This window comes from Centruroides vittatus, unplaced genomic scaffold (genome assembly GCF_030686945.1).
Source record: "Centruroides vittatus isolate TY-2023 unplaced genomic scaffold, ASM3068694v2 contig_3074, whole genome shotgun sequence".
NCBI classification, from domain to species: Eukaryota; Metazoa; Arthropoda; class Arachnida; order Scorpiones; family Buthidae; genus Centruroides; species Centruroides vittatus.
Window position 1 is genome coordinate 2,307 of NW_027121977.1, and position 19,730 is coordinate 22,036.

The 19,730-nt window shown below is 30.7% G+C and overlaps 1 protein-coding gene across 1 annotated transcript; it reads left to right on the forward strand.

Annotated features, from left to right (window-relative positions):
- Positions 1-3,469: 3,469 nt before the first annotated feature.
- On the forward strand, positions 3,470-15,134 carry LOC136973017 (glutamate receptor ionotropic, delta-2-like). The gene is made up of 5 exons (XM_067267703.1): positions 3,470-3,602; positions 3,906-4,050; positions 6,498-6,742; positions 9,526-9,794; positions 14,823-15,134. Exons 1-5 carry the CDS (start codon positions 3,498-3,500, stop codon positions 15,091-15,093), a joined length of 1,035 nt encoding a protein of 344 aa, XP_067123804.1. The 5' UTR covers positions 3,470-3,497; the 3' UTR covers positions 15,094-15,134.
- The last annotated feature ends 4,596 nt before the right edge of the window (positions 15,135-19,730 follow it).

Consider the following 19,730-nt stretch of genomic DNA (forward strand, 5'->3'; position numbering starts at 1 on the left):
CAGTTCCTATTGTTTTATTTTACACAGGTAAGCCAAGCCATTCTGGATACTGTCTGCTTGTTCTGTTTCTGATTCGATTCTTGTAGTATTAAGCGTATATGTGTTTTGAGAACTTACTGTTATCGGGTAATGTGACCTATGGTAGCGAATATAGCGTCTCGTCTCTGAAACAGTGGGGACGCACGTTCTAACCTTACCTAACTTATTCTAATAAATTACTCCTATTGTAATAATTTGGTTGCCAATAATTATGATAATTTATTAGAATAGGTTAGGTTAGAACGTGCACCCCCACTGTTTCAGAGACGAGCCGCCATGTTCGCTACCATAGGTAACATTAACCCTGTTATCCTATGAGCATTAAAAGCGCCTTTTTATAGGCTTTGTCATGTGTTTGATAACGCATCAATAGAGGAAGAAGAGTGATGAGCAAGACCTTACATATCGAAGACAAACCTACTCAGAAATTATCCCGGAGTTTGTCAATTCTCCAGATTTGACAATAAATCTGCCAAACTTCCTTTAATCTAAATTAATATATTATTAACGTATTTTAATGAAAATGATACAGTAACAATAATTGACGTAATGTTTACTTATATACTTACATTGTTATAATTATTGTATATTTCAGTGCAGCAATTATGAAATCACTTCTTGTAAAGTGTACAATAGGACAGAAATAACTGAATATGAAAGATTAAAACCACAGCAGATGACATTTGGTGTAGAAGTAGTAAGTATGAGTAAGCCTAAACATTCATTCAATTTATTTTCTAAACAATTCAGAATTATTTTCGTATACCTTTCTATTACTTCAAGTATAAAGCAAATTTGTTTTCATGTTCGTAATTCGACGTTACATCTTAAGTTACTTTACGTTTACATTTTAAGTTGTCATTTCTAAAACCTATTACGCAAATTCAGTGACTTAAATATCTGACATTTTGATACTTTTACATCACATCAAATTTCGGCTTTGTTACCTACTCAGTTACCACACGAAATTTTCAGCTCTTCTCTACTCGTACGTTCTGTCAGTTTTTGGCTTGTATAGACAATTTGAATTTAAAATAATTTGCGCATTTTACTTCATTTTCTTTAATGTTCGGCTCCCTCCTTGACCTGCAAATACTGAAAAAACCGTTGTTTCTTTTGCCTGTTTTGGGGTTGTCCAGCTCATAATGAGAGCGGATAAGTACTGAGTGGCAGGTCTAATGTAATCGGGATAAGTGGCTGATAAATAATTCCTGCGGCGCTTGTTCAAATTAGATTTTGGATTATTCAGAGCACTAGAATAGCTCTTGTACAACATTCGCTATCTGGACATAATTGTTTTCTTGTTTGTTTACTGTTGTTGTATCGTTAGACGTTGAAAAAAAATGTGTATGCATTTCATAACTTCTTATAACTATAACAGCCCTGAAAAAATAACAGTTTCAATAGTGTTTGAGATTATGTTGAAAGTGAAATTAATTTCAGTGCATAATGTATATATTTATCGGTATTGTAAAATTTTGTATGTTGTCAATGTTTTACAACTTCTTGTTATTTATTGCCTAAATTTCATTGAATCACATTGATTTAATCTGTATTCTCTATATTTGGTAAGTTTCAAACAAAATAAAATATTTAATAGTTTACTTCTGTAAAAAATGAAGATAAATTTGGAATTTTGGGCTAAAGTTATGTAAGAGTAAAAATATTGCGTATTGCCATCAGAAATGCGTTAATTGTTTGAAAATCATTGGAATAATAAGATGTTTTATAAGTTCTGTTATGTCACTCCTTTGGCATAAACTTGATGTGTGAGAGTCTGTGCACAAGACATTGGATAAATAATAATACTAGAAAGCCTATTTTAAAAGATAATTTTGCAACTTCGGCAAAAATTATCAGAATTATGGTCAAAACCCAAGATCAAAGGAAAATTCAAATGAAGCGGCCAAAGATACAGATATCAGAAATTCTGAAAAACCAAAGATAGAAATTCCATTATAAGCTGGCTATTCTTGTTTGTGTTTGTATGTGTGAACAATAAAGATGTTGCCAAACCCATTTACTCTATAACTGAATAGATTCCGATGTGTTATATGTTGATTAGCTTTTCACTAGATTCATCTAGTCAATATTCGTATTAGATTTTGTAAACCCAGCCTGTATTCAGTATTCAATATGAAATTAATGTGCTTTATTTAACGATAACTTTTAATAAAGATTCTTTCATAATTAGCACAAAGGCACAAAGAAGAGCTCGAGGTTTTTTTTTGTTTTGATGTTTATTTTTCCTGTTTATTATCATGGCGACATTGCTTCATTTAAAATTTCTTGTAGTTGTAGTTTCTGTAATTTGCACTTTATTTACACGTTGATTCTTTCTATTAAATCTGCTTCCAGTGTTATAATTCCACAACTTTCAAAAGTTTGCTTTATTAAAATGTTTTCGCTGAGCTTTACTTTTTCAACTGCTTTCATCAGTTTATTTACGAATTTACATAAAAGCGATTTTCGCATTTTTACAAGATTTTATCAGTTAAACAAATTTTATATGAAGACTTTCGGACGATAAGCTTAGCAACTTCGAACACATGCGAAACCTATCCAACACGGATCACATTTCACATATTAATAGTAGACCATTATTAAATATTATTCGTTTAAAACTACTACTGTTGGTCAAACTAACTTAAACATCCATTTGAAACATCCCCCTCTTCCTAGCGATACTGGAATGTACAAAATGATATTTTTTCATTTCATACATTCCAGTATCGCGATAAACGTAACAATGGTAAGCTAAAATATCTAAACTCTTCATATAATTTTTGTTTTGATATTTGTTATATTATAGTATTCACGTAAGGAATTATCATACCTAGTGACAATCTAACACGTGTCAAAAATTTTCTTTCTCTACTGTACACGATTTATAGAATTTAAAATGTGCTAGATTGGTCACTCGGTGTGATAAACTCAGTTATTCGAAATATATGATACTGTCATATATTTCAAATAACTTATTGGATTTGTACGTTAAAATAAAAGAAATTTGCTATTAGAGACAAAAAATAAACATCTGCACTTCCGTCTTGTCACTTTGAATTCATAAATTTCTACAAATAGTTAGCCTATAAGTTGTTTCCTTTGTCGATACACTTATAATAAAATTGAAAACATAAATTTACACAAAAATTATTTCGAATTAATCATAATTTATTTTTCAGGAAGACATTTTCAGAGAGAAGACATTTGTTAAAGAATACATCAAGCTATTACACGAGTCTCTTTATATTACGTATGTTTTCTTTACGGTATAACTAAATCATGCTAAGTACGTTAAATAAAATTTACTTTTTTTGTTTAAGGTTTAAAAAGACATTTTTGTTAGAAAAGGTAATATATTCAGCAATTATACTTCTTTAAAAATATTATAATAAATTTAATTTATTCAATAGTCAGAAATCGCCATCATCGGTGGTCCTATAAGAAAAAGTTATATGTCATATTCTTCTTCCATAATAGACACTTCAACTACATTTACAATAAGTGCTGCAAAACCATTAAGCAAAGCAGTTTCTTTGATAAAACCCTTTGACAAAATGGTAATATTAAAAAATTTATTATCTTTTGTATTATCTAAAATTAATTCTTTCGCTGGTTGTAATAATTACAAAACTTTATAAAATAATAAACTGTGAAACCTCTCGAGAACGGCCACATGGGCGTAAATATAAACTTATTGTTGTTCGGAAGTACCTTTCATTTGGCGGTTATCTATTCAGAAGCGTTCTTCTTTACATAAAATGACTTCTGTTTAAGGTGTCCGTTATTGAAGGTTTGACTGTATTATAAAAAATGTATAATTTTGAAAAAATACAAAATAATTATTAAATGTTACATTTCAGGTTTGGATATTTATTTCTTTTTCATTCGTTATCCTTCTGTCAACGTTGTATATTGTAATTAAAAAAGAAACTGAGTATTGCAACAATGGAAAGCTTGAATTTTCTACCTTATTTTGGATATTATTGAGAAACTTTCTTCGACAAGGTTGGTATCGTTGTACCTTACACTATGTGTATTTTCTTAGACTGAATTTCTGAAAAAAATAAAAATATATTACATATTAGGGCAAAGATTTTATATGAGCAATGATATACAATATTACTTCATTTTCTTCAAATTCAGATGTTGAAAATCATTGTCGCGCCTATATTTTCTTTGCCCTATAAAATATTTTATTTCTGGGCCATAAATATGCTTTTTCTAGCAAACATAGGATAAAACAATTGTTTATAAATATGCAAGGTTTCTAAATACATGTATAAGGGGCAGAGCCGGGTGAGACGAATAGAGATTTTTTATTGAAATTGCAGTCAGTAAATCGAGTCACTAATCACTTTAATAATTATTCTGCTCTGCTTAACAATTTAATTATCATTAGTTTCGAAAAATAGTTTTTATAATTTCTTTGTTAAAAACGAGTTTCTGTTTATAATCGCTTTATAAACGTTTTTGCGCCATTTACGTTTACAGGAATGCGTGAAGATCGTAGGCCCAATTTTGCGCTAATTAAAGGAATTTTTAAGTTTATTTCTCCATCGCGATCTTTAACAAATTATCGCACAGAAAATGGATTGAATATCCCTCTTACTATCAAAAACTGTTCGAAGATTAAAACAATCGAATGTCAAGTTAAACAATCTATTGTTAAAGGTGTAGGAAGTCGACCATCCAACAAGTAAATAGAAGTCTCAACAAGTCTCGAGCCCAATAGCAGCTCTATATAACGACATTTATACGTCATCGACAACTCACCTATGTCACCCAACACCTGCAAAATCAATCTTCGTTTCCAAGAACATTCGATCACCTGATGGGTTTTCCTGGGAAAAAGACTAATATAAGAACAAAGCTCCTGCAAATCGGGGCGTTTGTTCCTAAGAAGCAACTGCTCCAGATCAAACGAAGTCGGGAATAAGCTGTAGTCGCCATAGTTGGCGGACACTAGTGGATTTCATCTAAGCGCCATACAGGTTCGACATACTCGTGAAACAAACATAAGGTGTCGTCTCGTCACATAGTTCTACAATGGATCCTCCTTTGGAGAACTATGCTTATACTACTTCTATCCGCTCCTAATGCTTATAATATTTCTATAATTGTAACCGCAATTAGCGTGTGTATTTGCTTTATTGTTTTATTAAACTGTTTTTATATTAGTTAACCTGGCGACTTGTCTTTCTGGAGAACGGACCCCTATCGACTTTCCTACTGGACTCTCCACTTGATAAATTAAGACCCTTTTATTACGCGATCCAGTGACCCAGTGAGTGGGTTTTACCAATCCAACGACTAGAATGTCCCACCTTCACGTGTATTCTCGCAAAAGGTTCCGAAATTCGATTATTTTTAGGTGATATTTTTTGTTTCTTGTGAAAGTAGACTTATCTGGAGGTCAAAGTCAGATATCCTCCTATTAACTTTAGTCTAAAGTAGAAGAATAGGCGCCCCACCAGTGGTTCCTCGCAAGGAGAAACTGGCCACGTACAGCATTTATGAATTTCTCCTATTCTTTAACGCGAAAATAGTGAGCAGTTATTCTTTACGGACCACCAGGATGTCATCGCCCACGTGTTGCGTTGCCATAACTAGCAAAACAAACAATAGAAGCAGGCATCACTCAAATATCGTTTGGGTTCTCATTCCAATCATATCGGAAAGATGCCTATTGAATATTTTTTCTGACATATTTTCTTATGAGCAAACTTTTTCTTGTCTAATGAATACAAGAAATGGTAAACCTGGTGTCAATAGAGGTAAAGTGCCGAACACGAGTAAAACATTACATAATAATCGTTTAAATTACTATTAAGTAAGCAAGAATTTATCATTCCATAACGCATTCTTTGCAAAAGACTTAAATATAGTAATTTAGGAAAGCGAGTTCTTTAATCAAATTCAAAGTTAAGTACATGTACAGTACCTAATTTGAAAAACACTTGTTTATCATATGATTAAGTTAGAAAATCCAGACAAAGAATGCCGATTCGATTAGATGCGATATGTGGAAAAAATAGATGCACGAAACATGTACAATGCACGTTACATGATATTAAAAGTACAAAAAATACAAGATATTGATTAAATAAAGTCTTGAGCATTAGGTAAGTCACCCAGAAGTACGTGATAGATGGCCAAAACTGAGAAGCGTCATTATTTTGCACTTTCTATGTTACGTAGAATATTTATTCAATTGTATTCACTCATATTCAAAGAAAACACACAACTGAATGTGTGTTTTATATATATATTTATTTATTTTTGCTTTATACACTCTAATAATCCAGTATTTTCATGCTCCTCTTGTTCTTCACTGATAAATATATTATTAGTATTTAATGATTGATTGATAATTACGTAAAATAAGACAATGTTTTTCTTCTAGTTATAGTATACTAAACTTTTCTCTTTCATGTTAATCTTTTATTTTCTAGATGCAAGAATAAATCGTTGTTTTTACAATACCTTTCGTATCTTAATCGGCTGCTGGATCCTTATTGCATTTGTCCTGACGTCTGCATATGTCGGCATTTTGCCATCTTATATTGTTAATCCAGGAACTGAATCCATTCCTCAAACTTTTGAAGAATTGACTCAATCTGTGATAGACGGACGATACAATATCACTTTCTATGTATTAAGCGATGAATGTCGTTATTTTGATCGATGTCCTTTCAAAGTATGTATTAAGCATTTCACACATTTCCATTTATACGTTTAACATATTAAATATTTTAAAACTGTATTATAAATATATTATTAATACTGTATTTATTATTAAAATATATGAAGTAAAAACGTATTTCTTAAGATTATGAAGTTATAATACCGCAGAGTTTGCAACAGAACTATTTATTTAAATATTATTATTTGCGTGTCAAACAGACTGCAAGTGGTCCTATGTAAAACAATAAGGTTGTCATAATCGGGTATTCTTCTTGTTTATTAGCACGTGAGATATGTTAGAGTTTATAATAGAATATCACTTCTTATTACATCAGATATTTTGGCATATATGTGGAAAGAATTATGACTAACGAAGGTTATACTAAGTTGAGCGAATATCAAATACTTGTCTGCAGTGTAAATGGGATAAAAATGGAGAAATTTCTGCATTATGTCACCACACACGTTAAAATCAAAATCTTGAAAAATCACAATCCCGAAAGATTAAAATTTAGAAAATACAATTTTGAAAAAATAATAATAAATTCTCAAGATATTTATTTACATTTTTAAACGAAATTGATTTGAGAAATATACAAGGTGTTTCAAAACTATAGGAATGTGGGTGCGGAAATGCAACGTTGAAGTGCAAGCACGTAAGGCAGTAGAAAAAACAGGTAAGTGAAAAGTCAAGTAGGGACAAAGGACAGCAACAATTTATTTATCAAGCAGTTTACATTAGCTGCTCGAAAGAGTGACCACCAACTGCGATACAACATTCACAGTGGCAATGCACGGATTGGCGTACTATAGTAAAAACGTCAGGCATGTCATGCACTTTTCCAGCAGCACATCCAACAGCTCTCGAGCTTGTCATAGGACTATCCTCAACTGTGCGTAATACTGCTTTTTCCACTGCAGGCAATATGCGATATCTTCCAGTACCAATAACACGACTGGAAGCATAAAACGATCCACTCGTGCACAACTCCCGATGAAGACGCTTGATTGTTCGGCGATCTGGTAGATACCTACCGGAAAATTGCTCCATGTTCTTGTACATCTTTTGAGCAGCCGTTCCATTTCCTGGCGCAGTCCCATGTCGGCAAGCTCCGCATTGGCGTAACGATGCATGTTGCTGAAAATCCGTGTGGGGGAATGACGATCCAAGCCAGCGGAGTGCTTTCATTTGCCGAACTCAACAGCACCCTCTCGCGGCATTTCCGCACTCACATTCCTATACGAAATCTGCTTAGTTAGATCCCCTCTACCTGCCTTTACAGTTCTGGCATATAGTTTTGAAACACCCTGTATAAGCACCTTTGTCCAATCTTGACCTTGACCCTGTAGTCAAGATTGGACAGAGATAGTGTATATGAGTTGGCTGACTGTCAGAATCATCAGCTATATTTTGAAGTCTTCCTTTGTGATGAATATCTGCCTTTTTTCCCTTTAGGGCATGGCTTCTCTCAGATAATAAGTTCATGATCATTTTTCACGACGTGGCAAAACACTTAATAACTCTTTTTACACAATAAAATATTTAATAATAGTATGTATGTACAGTGCATAATACATACATATCAACTATCATTACATTAATACAGAGTAAATAAATTCATATGCAGTATATGTAATTAGTTATAAAAATCATTGCTGAAAATTTAAAATTGTGTGAAGGTAATAAAAATATTAACATCCGAAAATGCATATTACATGGGAAGATTCTGGACAGTTGGGAAGAGATTTTTTAAAAGTCTTTTCGCTCTGTGGGCATTAAGAGCGCATTTTTAAGTAATCTTGTTATGAGTTTGGCCAAGCCCACAATGGGGCAGCTGGATAGTGAAAGACGGGGCCGACTTATTCGGTCGGCAGTCAGACCCCCAAATAATTCCTAGGCATTTTTCGACTCATCTGGATTCGATTTCGGGTCGCACGTAAGGGTAGGCCACCTTGACCCTCGGCTGTCCAGCAGTCAAGATTGGATAGAGGTGGTGTATATGAGTTGGTTTACTTTCACGTTCATCAACTATATTTTGAAGTCTTCCTTTGTGATGAATATCTGCTTTTTTTTCTTTTAAGGCGTGGCTTCTCTCAGATAATACGTTCATATTCATTTTTCACGAAGAGTTGCAATTTTTGAAATTCTTTAATGATTTCATATATAATAACGTAAACATTCGTACTAAATTTTTCCATTTTAAGTAATTATGTTTTTTGGAAGATACGTGGAAATCCATTTTGCGTGGATTCCTATATAAACCACTAATTTTTCAATGGATGTTCTGGTTTTATTCGTTTTGGAATTTTGATTTTCGTATTTCTTCTTTCAGGATTATAATATTTCTTGAATTAATTCTTTCGGGATTATGATCTTTCGAAATTTTAACATCCGGAATTACAGAAATCGGTATTGTGTTTTTGGGATTATGACACAATCTTTATCAGACACAACAGTTTTAAGACCAAATAGAGTTGATAAAAATTTATGTAACACTTCATCCGTTGATTTGTACTGTAGCATATAACAATACATATGACAATAACTGAATTCGTATTCCGAGTTTAGTACCTGCAAAACATATTGCTGCTCTAATTACGAAATATAGTTAATTCGAAATTGCAATGATTATATCTTCAAAATAATTGTAATATAAAACATTTGTACATTTTTTACATACGTGGTCATGAATCTCTTTTGTGTATAAATGTTGAAACACAGTGTATGTTTTTCCATTTAACATTTTTGTATTTTTTATTACTTTACATCAATAGACTTTATTTATATTTTTGTAGAAGTTTATCCCGACGACAATTATTAGAAATGATGTCATCGAAATCTTTTATGAAAATGTTATCAAGTACGACGAGACGTGCACGGAACAAGTTGAAAAAGTAGTTAAAGGAACTTACGCCCTCCTAGCATCAAAACATAACATTGAATTGAGCATATCTAAATCGGGAAAGGAAAAGTTCTTCGTTTCGAAAGATGCACTTTTCACAAAATTCAGTTTTATACAAATGAATTTAGCCAGAGTTAATTATGCTGTTGAAATAGCCAAAACGTAAGTACAGAAAATGTTTTCTTTTTTTTTATCTTTCACTAGTGCACAATAGGAAAAACTACTAATCGGTGGTAATTAGTTGCGAGATCCCACCACTATTTATGTGTTGTATGTGTCCGCATGTCTAATACATAAATAGGAGCAGTCTCCCATAGACAATCCTTTCAGATTTTACTTCATCTCAAAAGATCATTACGTGTTTATTTTCTTTCTTTCATCACCTCAATCAAAAATGTTTATTAACAAACGTTTAGTTTGATACTATTTTGTTGGTGACCGAGAATTAGACAACATGTCAATATCGAGAATACTTTAGCATAAGATGTGCTGTCATCTCACAACTTCAATGCCACTAATTTAGGTAGAAAAACATTATAAATAAAAAAGTCATTTCTAAAATTATATTACAGAATTGTATCAAAAAAATTTACCAAAGTTACAATTTTACAAAATTTTCATTTTAGATAGGATTAACGTCGTGATAAACGAATTAGTTGTGTAAGTTTAATGTTGCCATATCAGCAAAGGATGGTAAATGTTTAAGTGAGTAGATTCATTAGCGACAAAACTGCAAATTGCACTCTCTGTGAAGCAATGTTTATGGTTTCAGGATGGCAAAGACAAACGTATGAATAATGCGTTGATACTGCACATTTAAACACACCAGATCAAGATTGAAACCACACATAAGTGGCCAAAAGAATGATATTAAACGAAAGCTCGTAATTCTACTTTTTATTGCATAGTTAATGAAAGTATACGATGCCTTTGGAGTTGCATCTGCCATACACAGAAAGTGAACACATTGTTGGAGTTTATGTGAAAATGCATTTATAGTGCGTGTACATGTTTTAAGTAACATACTTAGAATGATTCACAAAACAACACCGTTACTTGTTGCTGAGATAAATTTATTGATAGAAACTAACGTTTTCGTCCTACTCAATAGGCCATCCTCAGGCTTAACATTCAAAAAATGGAATATTAGCGTTCCATTAAAAGAATACATTTGTTTCAACAAATTCAACGCATTAGTAACGGAAAAAATAAAAAAAACAAAAATAAAAAGAAAGAACATGGTAATATATATAAATATAAATATACAATAAAAATAAGAAGTAAAAAATAAAAATGAATCTACTGATAAAACTTTTACAAACAGAGTAGCAAATTATTTAGGAGTAATGTAAGTATAAGCTAAGACGAGCCTACGAGATCGTGATGCATTTTCTTGACTACAAATTTCCAAGCTGTTGGTAGGCTGTCTGCGTCCCTCGCATTTATGCATGTGTCTTCCAACTTGCTTTTGTAAATTTCAATTTTTTCAGCGGTACCTGCTAACGTTGGGGAGCTCAAAGGTTTTACAATAATTTGCTTCTCTGTTTGTAAAAGTATTATCAGTAGATTTATTTTTATTTTTACTTTTTACTTCTTATTTTTATTGTATATTTATATTTATTTATATTACCATGTTCTTCCTTTTTATTTTTGTTTTTTATTTTTTCCGTTACTAATGCGTTGAATTTGTTGAAACAAATGTATTCTTTTAATGGAACGCTAATATTCCGTTTTTTGAATGTTAAGCCTGAGGATGGCCTATTGAGTAGTCCGAAAACGTTAGTTTCTCTCAATAAAGTTATCTCAGCAACAAGTAACGGTGTTGTTTTGTGAATTAGACTAATTATTTGCTAAGCAAGTATCTGCTTTATACTTAGAATGTTTGAATAGCAAAAAGCAAACTTTCCATTTTGTTACGCTTTCTTGTTTTCTGTGGCCAAAATATGCACTGAAAATATTCCTGCTTTATGTGACGCTGTAACATAATTTTAAATTTATACAGTCGATGTGTTCTTATATTACTGCTTTCAAATTACTTTCACCGAAAAGAAACATCTACTATTTCCAGCTAGTGTATTATTTATCAGATACGTTTGACGAAAATCTGAACATCAGATAGATAAACCAGAAATCTACATTTATCCCTTAATATGTGTGAGGGCTAGTTTCGAGAACTTTTCATGTATCCAAAATCCGCAGATGCTTAATTCCTATATATAAAATAATGTTTCCTGAAACATTGTTTCCCCGCATAATTTAAATTATCCAAAAATTACTAATCTAATACAGTCTGAATTCTATGTAAATGGTTTTTACAGTTTGTTGTTTAGAGACAAATAACAAGAACAACTATAGACAGTCACAATGCAAATGCATACTACTACACCGGCCTCGTGCAGCTTTCCAATTTGCTGGTGTTGCCATGATCGGTTTTCCTTACTCTTACACTTTTAGTAGGGAAAAGTAAACCAGTATTTACTAACAAAATAACCGACCATCACATACTCAACTTTCACACTAGGTTAGCTAGCTAATAATATAAATGCAGACTACAATACATACGTATGAGCCCATTCTTGAGATCAGTATAAGTACTCCTGTCTTAAAAAGGACACCTTGATTTCTCATATATAGACTCTGGCCTCTTAGTTCTCTCTAAGCAGAAACGGGCCGTAATTTTTCAGACCAAACTGATAGAGCAAAAAAAAAAAAAAGTGCAAATGCATTTATAGTAGGCGTAATTACATGGTATTTATCATAGAAACATAGCATTTTCGTCCTTTTGACAGTACAGATTGCTGGAAAGGAAACATATAGAAATAATACACCGATATTTAAATAAAATACTAAAAATTTCAAATTTTACTTTTTGCATCTTTCTGTTTTCTAAAACAAATAATAAAATTTTGTAATTCAATGTATACCCATTTCCCATTTAAACGGTAAACTACAGACATATTTTCGATAATTTACTCTATCATATATAAACCTAAAAATTAGAAAATAAAAAATAGTTGAATAATTGTAAAGTAATACTTTTAGTTCATATAAATTTATTAAAACTCATAAAATAATATTAATTTATTCTTGAGATTTTACAGCATTCTTGGTACTAACAGACCAAAAATAAAAGCATGGGCGCTCATAAGGTTTCCTTAAAAATCGTCAGAAAGTGCAGTTAACAACGTGTGCACATCAAGCTTTTAGTTTTAATTGCATTTAATATGAAAGCTGAGAATAATGTATTTCATTTTTCAGTGCATTTTTAGAATAAAATGCAATTTTTAAATCTATTAAGATATTTTTAATTTACTTTCTCATATTGTAATTAAAAGATGATTTTATTTTTTACACACTTTTTAATTCTCTCGATCTATCATCTGATTACTTATTGTATAATATCAACACTGAATTTCCATCAAATAAAAACTGAAAAATATTTGCTACAATAATATTAAAACTTGTTATCCTTAATATATTTGATACTTTCTTTCTGGTAATTGAATATTTGCAGGGTTAATATGCAACACATCTCGATTTGTGAATAAAGTTCCTATCAGGATATTTTTATAGGAAATTAGTTTCTACCTAAGTATTACACGCGTAGATAAAGCCTGTAAAGCAACTGCTATCCTGCTTGTCAGTTGCAATCCCACAGCCAACTATTGGGGTTCAGTAGTTTTATCAACCGGCCATCGGCCACTGCTGAACTGTTGATTGAACATATACCGTTGCAAAATCATTGGTGCTTCCTACGTCGAATGCTCGTTTCGGCTCTCGCATTAGGAATCGGTGTTTTCAGTTATGTTTTGAATTGTGTTTTGGTGAGTTTGATAAATATATTGTGTGTTGTTAGTTGATTTCTAATTAACAATTTCTCTCTCAAATTTTGGTACGTTTCTCGTTTCGTATCCTTTACTTCGAAATTTTGGAACGCAATGTTTTAAAGTACACTTGATTCATTGTAGTTAATGAAAATTCTGTGCACACATATTTCAAATTTTGTATTTCAGTTTTACGCGGTGCTGTTTCTTTTCCGAAAATCGTACATTATGATATAAAAGACAAGATCTAAATCTTGACATATTTAAATTTAACGTTTCACTGAAAATCTAAAGAGAAAGTTTTAAAATGAGCTTCTAAAGAAAGAATACACTGGCAATGACATGTTCAATATTACAATTGTTATACTTTAACGATACACCTATGTTAAGTAAAAGCAGATTTTTAAAACTACGCGAAAATTTTTCGTTGCATCCAATTTAACCTTTACATATTAAGTTAACAGAATCTCAGAAGTGTGTGGGAGCAACAAACCTTATGAGGAATGTTGTACTATTCACAACTGAGATGTAAAAGGAACGACTTCCGAAATACAAGAGCAGTACACATAATTTAGCAACCATGTTTAAGATGTCAAATTCGACAATGTGCGATTAGTAAATGAAATTTACTGATGTTATTTTTTTGTTTTTTCGTTTTAATTTATCGTTAGGGAATGGTGTTACGTTTACATTAAAGTTGTGTATTTTCAGTTCTAAGTTTCTCGTAATCGGTATTGGTTATCGTCATGGAATAGATTAATTCACTTTTCATTATATCAAATGGAAAAAACTGATTCAGACATCAAACGATTCGAAGTATCAACAGCTTCATGTAATGAATTAAATTTGAAGTAGGAGAAATAATTGGAGATGTAATTTCAATCTTTGAAAATGTCACATAAAATTTTATATTTAGGAAAAATATTATAAAATTTTTACATAACTTTGAAAATAAAACAAAAATAATATGACTAAATCGCTGTAGATGAATAGTAACACATAAATGTGCAAGGCATTATATTTTAAATTGATAAACTATTATATAGTTATTTTGATACGTGCTTCTTGTCCGTAATTACTTATATTATACATTTGTTCGTTCCATTTTAAAAGTCTTAGTTTACAAGAACGTCCGAAGTGAACACAAGTATAATACAGTATATCCTTTGTCTATAATCAAATGACAAGTTTTGTATTTAAAGCTTTCAATTGATAAATATTGTAACTGAAAGCTACAACATTTCCAACTATCAAAAATTACTCTGTTAAAATAAATTTGTATAAATTAAATAACGTTAATATTTATATTATATATCAAAGTTACTAATACAGTATATTAATTAATAATACATATTTACATTTTCAGGGTAAATCTTATTCAACAAAGCGGGTTACCTGAGAAAATTCGCGAAAATCTACTTCATGAAGCGACAAGAAAAGATCTTTTCTACAAATATGAACCAATTGATACAAACAAACAAGAAGTACTGGAAATGGATGACATTATGGGTCCACTCTACTTACTTGGTGCAGGATATTTGATCGCTTTTGTAGTATTTGTTACAGAAATTCTCGTAAACAAGATAAAAATCATTACAAGAAAGAAATCCAGAGTGAGACCTTTCAAAAATTTTTAAACTCATTTCTAAATTATGTAATATTGATCTATTTGTTAAATCTGTTTCCTCTTTTCATTAATGTTTTTGTTATATTCTACTGTTTCAAACAATAATATTTACAAAAGACGCAAACAGCAATGTTCAACAATACACAATTAAATTTCATGTAAATTACTAATAAGAAGCTACAAGAGGTTTGATAGTCGAACTGTTGGCAAAATATTTAGAAAAGATAATATACAAATATATCAAAAGACAGTGATATTATCTCTTGCAATAGTAAAATTGAGAAAAACCTTTATAAATAAGTCTTCATCCTCGTTAAATTTTGCCTTTTTACCTTTGATATTTATCATATGATATCAGTAACAACATTGTGTTAATTCAGTACAGCTGACACCATTTTTTATTTAATACATCCATACAAATGCCACCTTACAAATATAAAATTATTTCAACGGGATCATAAATAATACAAATTCGCCAGAAATGATATATTAATATGTAAATGTATTTACTAGTATTGTTCGTTAATAATATTTCATAAAATGTAGTTATATTCATGCATGGCAATATTCATAATAAATGCACTAGGGAAGGTATGAAGAAAGAATTTGTATATTTTAGAACACAATATTTCTACATATTTTCTATAGAGAACAAATTTGATACTTCATATGAGGTAACCAATTCCAATGCAATATTCGAATTTCTGACACAATTTGAATAACGTGTTAGGTGTCAATATGATTATGATTTCTTCAATTTCCATTTGCAATTCTCACTGTGCACGTAGAAAATGTGACACGAAAACTTTGTCTTCTGTGCAATAGCATGAGATTAAAAAAGTCGATAGCCATTGTAAAAGTCGTTAAATCAGAGATATTGACGACGGCCATATTATGAAACGAATTTTGATGTACTTTTTGTGGCCATGTAGAATAAATATCCCAGGAAATCGAATTGTGCTAAAATAATTCCATATATAATGGTTTATTTCCCCTATCTTATGATGACCCTGATATATCTGAAGCGTAATGCACTACACGTTATTGAACTAATACTTTTATACATACACTTTGTTTATCTATCATATACTGTTATATAGGCAATGGCTAAAATTTTTATAAATTTCAGAATGAAAACTAAAAACTTGATTTTAATCATAATATTTGCATCACTTTTATCAAAGATAACTATAAAATATAATGTATAGAAATTTAACATCAATTATATGAAACAAAATGATATTAATAAGTAAGTTCGATCTAAGACAAACACAGCATTTTTTCGCTAATCCGACCTTTTCCACCAGTGAGTAAGAATGGTCAGATTATCGAAATGAGCGATACCTATTAGGTTTCCTGATATTTATAAGCTTGGGTTCGCCTAAAACTTTGAATGATGTGACCACTTGCCCTTTGCAATTAAGTAAAATGCAGTTATGTTCACAGAAAAAAAACAAAATTAAACGGACTACCGAGATATCTGATATAACTAACATTTCCACCAAAACAAAAGGAGATGATTGATTACAATAAGCATATGCCAAATAATTGAGATGAGAGATTATCGTGTACAGGATCAGATACTGAATTTCCAAATTCATTATTCATCTGTGCACTCTATACTCTATTACAACGTATCATAAAAAATATAATATTCAAATTTTACTAGAGAAATAAAAATTTCTATTTTACCATGTGAAAACATTTTCAATAGAACTCACTTTTACAACTGCTTCAATATACATACTCTCTTATAAGTGCAAACAACAGCGATATAATCTTAATAAAGTAGTGTCCTAAACTGTATAATCTTAGACACATTAAAATGCCAGAGTATACACAAAGAAAATATAAAGCATTCTTCATCTTTCACATTAATTTACAAAGGAAATTTCAAAGTAAATTATAAATGATACATCATCCAATAAATCATCTATAACAAATATTATTACAATCCTTAAATTATTTATGTAAACTCAACTATTTATTAGCATTTGTATCAAGATTAGGCATAAAAATACCTTGAAGTATTCTTTCTCTAAATATAAATGCATGTTTAATTTGGAGAGTATTTTAAAGTGCATAATCTACTAAAATTTTTGTTGGGAACACAGTGTAATCTCTACAAAATGGCCACTGACATCATTGTAAAACATGAAAGTTGTTTGAAGGCAGTTACTTATTTACTGGTTAATTTGTAGGAATTTATTTACAAGTGACTACTGTTTTAGGCTGGCCGTTATTGGGAGTTCGATAGTATATGCTATTAATGTCGATATTTAAAAATATATATATATTCTATATTCTTATATGTACTCCAAACATTAAGCTAATAAAATATAATGCATCTTTCACGGTTTTTAGTTTTAATTATTTAAACTGAGAAATACACTTGGGAAAATATGACATGGTCAATACATTAAACCTGGGATGGGCAACCTTTTTCTATGTATGAGCCGTATTTTAAGACTTGAACTGACGCGGGCCGCATACAAGAGAAAGAGGAAAAAAATGTTTGTAAATCAGAATTATTTACTCATATATAATTATAAATTAGCATAGGTATACTTAATTGAGCTTCTGGAACTGATGTAAACGTAATATATTGGAAATATTTGGTTAAATATTTATTACTGCTAGTTTTAAATTAGTTTCGATGTGTCTGTTAGCCGGTTTCTTGTTTTAATTTTTACTAAATTTATTGCGGGAAAAACTATTCACATACATAAGTGGTAGAAAATAACGTTTGAATTTTTGCTGCATACTTCCTTAAGCTGGGAAATTGATATATTTATTCACATTTTCTGCGTCGCAGGCCGCAAAATACAGGTATACCTCGAGTTACGTCGCTCTCGAGTTCCCGATTATACGTCGTTTGTCAAAAAAGTATATGGAAAAATAATAATCAAGTTTAAGTCAGTTTATTCGACTTTAAATCCGTCCGCCATAAACATTGAAGTCGTAATATCACTAGAAAAGCGTTGAAAGCACATAAAATCATATTAAAATATGTACATTTACAGTAAATGTTAATATAATCATCATAAATCTTAGGGAACGAACCATGAAAACATCTGTGTTTCTGTGTTGTCGTCTTATTCAGCGGTCTTTAAGTGCTCATTATTGGCGTTTAGTTACGATGTAAGTCGAAACTACGACTTACGTCGTAACTACACAAATAAAATCGACTTACGTCGCCTCTCCTGGAACCAATTACCGGATTACCTGGAACCACGTACCTGTATATGAATGCGGGGCGCATGCGGCCCGCATTCATATACAGGTACATGGTTCCAGGGTCGCAGGTTGCCCACCTAATAATCACATTATCATAAACGTTCAAAATATCGTGAAATACATTGACTAATAAACTATGTGAATTATCAGCAATATAGCTTTGCCTTAGTTTTTGATATTTCAAAACATTAAAAAACGGGGTTTTTGAATTCCTGTTATCCAATACCGAACGATAATTTTCTTCGTTTAGTATTTGTAACAAAAGACTCCCAAAGTAGATAATCTTTTAGCTCGTGTAGAATGTTGTTTAAATCGTTGATATTTTAAAACTATTCTCATATATAATTTATGTATATACTTCTTAATAAATTTATCTAGAAGAATTTGAAATTTCGTAAATTCAATTCGAATTAAGATATTTTGATTTTGATATAATAATGAAAATATGTATTTTTTTTATGATAATTCCCAGTTTAAGTCATTTCTAAATTCAGAAATAACCTCACGTGGTAAGACAGTATACTGATTTATAACATTCCACATAGCATAATTTTTCAAATGTCAAATACTATTTTCAGAAGTTTTAGTGCAATTTGTAATTTTTTTATACGATAAAAATAAACGAAAGCATGCCGAATGAGTGTTAAGCAGCTAGTTGTAACTCTGGATACTGTAAATCTGATGAGAAGTGACATATTTTACACTACTTCCGAACCAGTTAGATAAGTGGAAACGTTAAATTTCTCGAAAATATTTACAACTTACCAGAAAATCGCGAATATGTGACTTGCATTTTGATGAACGATTTCTGATTAAGAATTATGTTTATATAATTAAAGATAAAAGAGCAGAGATTTCCCGTGGAAAATGGCAACTAAAACAGAATGCTTATAGTTTGAGTTTTTATTAATTTCCAATTATATTTGTCAGTTAATATTCCTACATTAAGGCAGTCTCCAAGCAAAACAAAAACAACTGCAAACATAAATAAGAATTCAAAAGTTGCAACAGTATTATCAATAAGTAAAATTTTGTTTTAATAATGCTGTTTAAAAAGGTTAATAAATTTACAAGAAATACGTTAAACCAATACAAATACCCCCCAAAAAAATTAATTATAAATCTGTGATTCCGGTCAGTATGAAATATAATATATTTAAAATGTATATGAATAAAATAAGGCGAAGAACAAGCGAAATAGAAACACAAAAACAAGAAGAAATAATTAAAATGTTTATTTTAAACGATTACCCAAAATGTATAATAAAAAAATGGCTTGAAAAACTAGATAATGACAAACAACCAAAATCAATAGATAAAGAGAAAAAATTTATTAAATTAAGATATGTTCCAAAATTATTTGAAAGAATTAAAAATGTAATTAAAAATAGAATCAACTTAATACCGGAA